Source organism: Myotis davidii, unplaced genomic scaffold (genome assembly GCF_000327345.1).
Source record: "Myotis davidii unplaced genomic scaffold, ASM32734v1 scaffold1036, whole genome shotgun sequence".
Lineage (NCBI taxonomy): Eukaryota > Metazoa > Chordata > Mammalia > Chiroptera > Vespertilionidae > Myotis > Myotis davidii.
The window spans coordinates 1,403,957-1,407,125 of record NW_006287260.1 but is presented as its reverse complement, the minus strand read 5'-3'; the positions used below and the strand labels follow the sequence as shown (position 1 = coordinate 1,407,125).

General features: G+C 54.0%; 1 protein-coding gene across 1 annotated transcript in view; it reads right to left on the bottom strand.

Moving 5' to 3' along the window:
• BRPF3 (bromodomain and PHD finger containing 3) overlaps positions 1-1,043 on the bottom strand; it is a 32,238-nt gene extending 31,195 nt beyond the window's left edge. Inside the window, exons 1-2 of the mRNA XM_006759053.2 lie at positions 584-1,043; positions 1-36 (exon numbers count right to left, since the gene is read on the bottom strand). The exon at positions 1-36 is cut by the window's left edge and continues 1 nt beyond it. Of these exons, the coding sequence (XP_006759116.2) occupies positions 1-36; positions 584-885 (338 nt within the window). The 5' untranslated portion in view covers positions 886-1,043. The remainder of the gene's footprint in view (positions 37-583) is intronic.
• Between the last annotated feature and the right edge of the window lie 2,126 nt (positions 1,044-3,169).

Below are 3,169 nucleotides of genomic sequence, written 5' to 3'. Positions count from 1 at the left end.
TCTGCCGTGACTTCTGGCGAGGTTTCCTCATGGCACCTGGGAAACAAGGGGACAGGCCTAAGGAGAGAGCCCACGAGACAGTGAAGAGGATGTAGTCATTCACCCTTCCATCCGACCAAGCGGCCCCCAAGAAAGAGGACTGTATACTCCCTCTGTCTAAACACTCTGTCCCTCAGATGTCCCCATGGGTTACTCCTTCACCTCCTTCAAGTCTTTCCGAAAACATGACTGCTCAGTGAGGCCTTCCCTGACCACTCTAAAACTGCAAATCCAGCCCTAGACAGTTTGGCTCAGTGGATAGAGCGTCGGCCTGCAGACTGAAGGTGCCCAGGGTTCGATTCCAGTCAAGGGCACATGCTCGGGTTGAGGACTCGATCCCCAGCAGGGGGGGTGCAGGAGGCAGCCAATCAATGATTCTCTGATCATTGACATTTCAATCTCCCTCTCCCTCTCCCTTCCTCTCTGAAATCAATAAAAATACGTGCGTTTTAAATTGCAAATCCCTCTCTTCCACCGCAATCTTTCATTCTGCTTTATTTTTCACTATCCCACTCACCATCTTTTACTGTGCTATGGAATTTACCTCTTTATCATGTACGTCTGCTTCCTTCTACTAGAATGGAAGCTCCACGAGGGGAGGGATTTTTGCCTGTCTTGTTCACTATATCCCCAGCGCCGGGAATGGTGCCTGGCTCCTAAGTAAGCACTCAGTAACCGGTGAGTGAAAGGAGAAATCAGACGTGCATGATCCCTGCCTTCTACAAGCTCTGTCTGATTGAAGGGACAGAAAAGTAAACAGCTCATTACAATGTAACATAAGGCTGTGGAACAGCTATCTATGGAAAAGGGGGGGGTGGTTATAGCTTTAGAAAACAAGAACAGCATGCGTTTTCAAGCTCTGGACATGCACAGTCCCATCAAAGGATCCAAAATGCACAGGTTTAGAACCATCTTACTATGATCAGAAACCCTACCCCCTGACCCTGCCCAGGGAGGAGTGGAGGCACATGAAATGTCTATCTCATGTAGCCTAAAGATTTCAAACTAGTCTTCAGAGTTCTACCTGCAAAAGGCGGCATTTGGGATGCACTGGCTAGTACACCTCTGAGCAGAAGCTCTGGGAGTGGCCCCAGGTGGCACTGAGTTGTAAACTGAACTATTGGGACCCTCATTAGACCTAAGGCCTAGGTGACCGGGGAGCTATCGGAGGTAAACTCTCGACGCATTCTGTTTCAAAAGTCCCTCTCTCCCAAAACACTTCTATCCAGCCCACCCTTGTGCAGCCAAGAGAGGGACTGAAGTTTTTTACATCATTCTCTGGGAGGAGGGAACCATCCGGTTATAGTGAGGCCATCGGAGCAGGAAAGATCTCTGGGGAGATGCTGCCTGGGCTGTGGGTGGGGACGTGAAAGGGTATGAACAGGGACAGGATTTCAAGGAGAAAGAGTTGGTCAGCTTGGTTGAAGGGTCCACCACCCTTATGTATAAAGCAGAGACGGTGATGGTGATGATTAGCACACTTTTACAAATTGCAGGCCCTTTTACTTTTAATACTTCTCAAAACCAGTCTGGGAGGCATTTTACAGATGGAGATAATATCTATCATAAACAAAAGTTCAGGGAGATGTCACTCAACCCAAGTGATAAAGCTACAAGTCAAACCCAGACCTTTGACCTGCTCAACGTATCCGACTTGCTAGGAGGCACGAACCCCAGAGGCTCTAATCCTGCCCCTCGACGACCGGAAGTCAGTCGCTCAAACCCCAGAGGCTCTAATCCTGCCCCTCGACGACGACCGGAAGTCAGTCGCTAGATCTCTCTGGGCCTCTATACGCCATCAGTCACGCCAAATCAGTAACGTCTACCTCGAAAGGGCTGCTATTTGTCAGTGAGGTATTCAGATCCTCATTTACAAGGCCTTCTGCGCCCTAAGCCGGTTTGGCTCAGTGGACAGCGCAGAGGCCTGCGGACTGAAGGGTCCCGGGTCGATACCAGTCAAGGGCACAGGCCCAGTGTTGCGGCTGGATCCCCAGTAGGGGGCGTGCAGGAGGCAGCCAGTCAGTGATTCTCTGATCACTGACGGTTCTATCTCTCTCCCCCTCTCCTTTTCTCTGAAATATATATATTTTAATAATAATAACAATAATAATAACAATAATAATAGGCCTTCCAATCCCAAAGTGTGACTGAAACATTAAAAAACGTGGCTGAGGAAGAGGGCCAGGCAGGCACACATCCTCCTTCGAGCCAAAGCAAACCATCACCCCAGCAAAGCTGTCCGGGTTCCCGAGGCCCTTGGCCATCTCGTGCCTGACAAATGCCAGCCCCCGGGGCAGCCTGGGCCAGGAGCCCCGCTGATTCCCCTCACGGGCCTGGAGACCCCGAGGCGGGCGTGCACATCCACCTCAACGCTGCCCACCGTCTTGGAAGTTTCAAGAGGCTGTGGCCCCTTGGATACAGCTCTCCCCTCCCGCCCTCCCACTTCCGGGGCAGCTCAGGTGTCCCACACACCCCCAAGCAGCAAGTATCTCGGGGGCCCTCTTCCGCCCACCCCAGCTTCTGGACACAGGGGCGGACTCCAGAGGGAAAGGGCTGCTCTGAGGAACAAGAAACGCGTTTCGCCCACAAGGCGCTTACAGTCGTTTTTTTGGCGGGAGATTCTCATCCCACACAACCCTTTCCGCAACCACACCCCCAAATATCAGAGGTGGTCTCGACACCCCCTGGGACCCCCGCTGGCCCACGTCACACAGGTCCCAGAGAATGAGGAGTTTCTGCAAGTGGACTGTACCCCTGCACCCCTCAGGGAGGTACTCATGAGACGAGGACCGCAGCCTAGGCTCCTGCCCCGATACTGGGCCACCATTTCCAGAAGCTGGACCCTTCGGCCGAGAAAAGGGAATACGATCACCTCCCCACAGAGCAGGGGGCGAGCGCGCCAGGCCGACTGACGCGAAGTGTGACCCTCGGACAGAAAGCTCGCACCGGGGAAACAGCGGGGCAGAGAGGCGAGCCCCCATTGGTCGCCTCGCCTGCCGCTCAGGGGAAACCGGAGGGCCCAGGGCCACTCAGGGGGCGGGACTCTCCGCAGGCCTGGCCAATTGGAGAGCGAGGCGGGGGCGGGGCCCGGGTGCTCCGCTTCCAGGGCCGGGGGAAAACAAGATGGCGG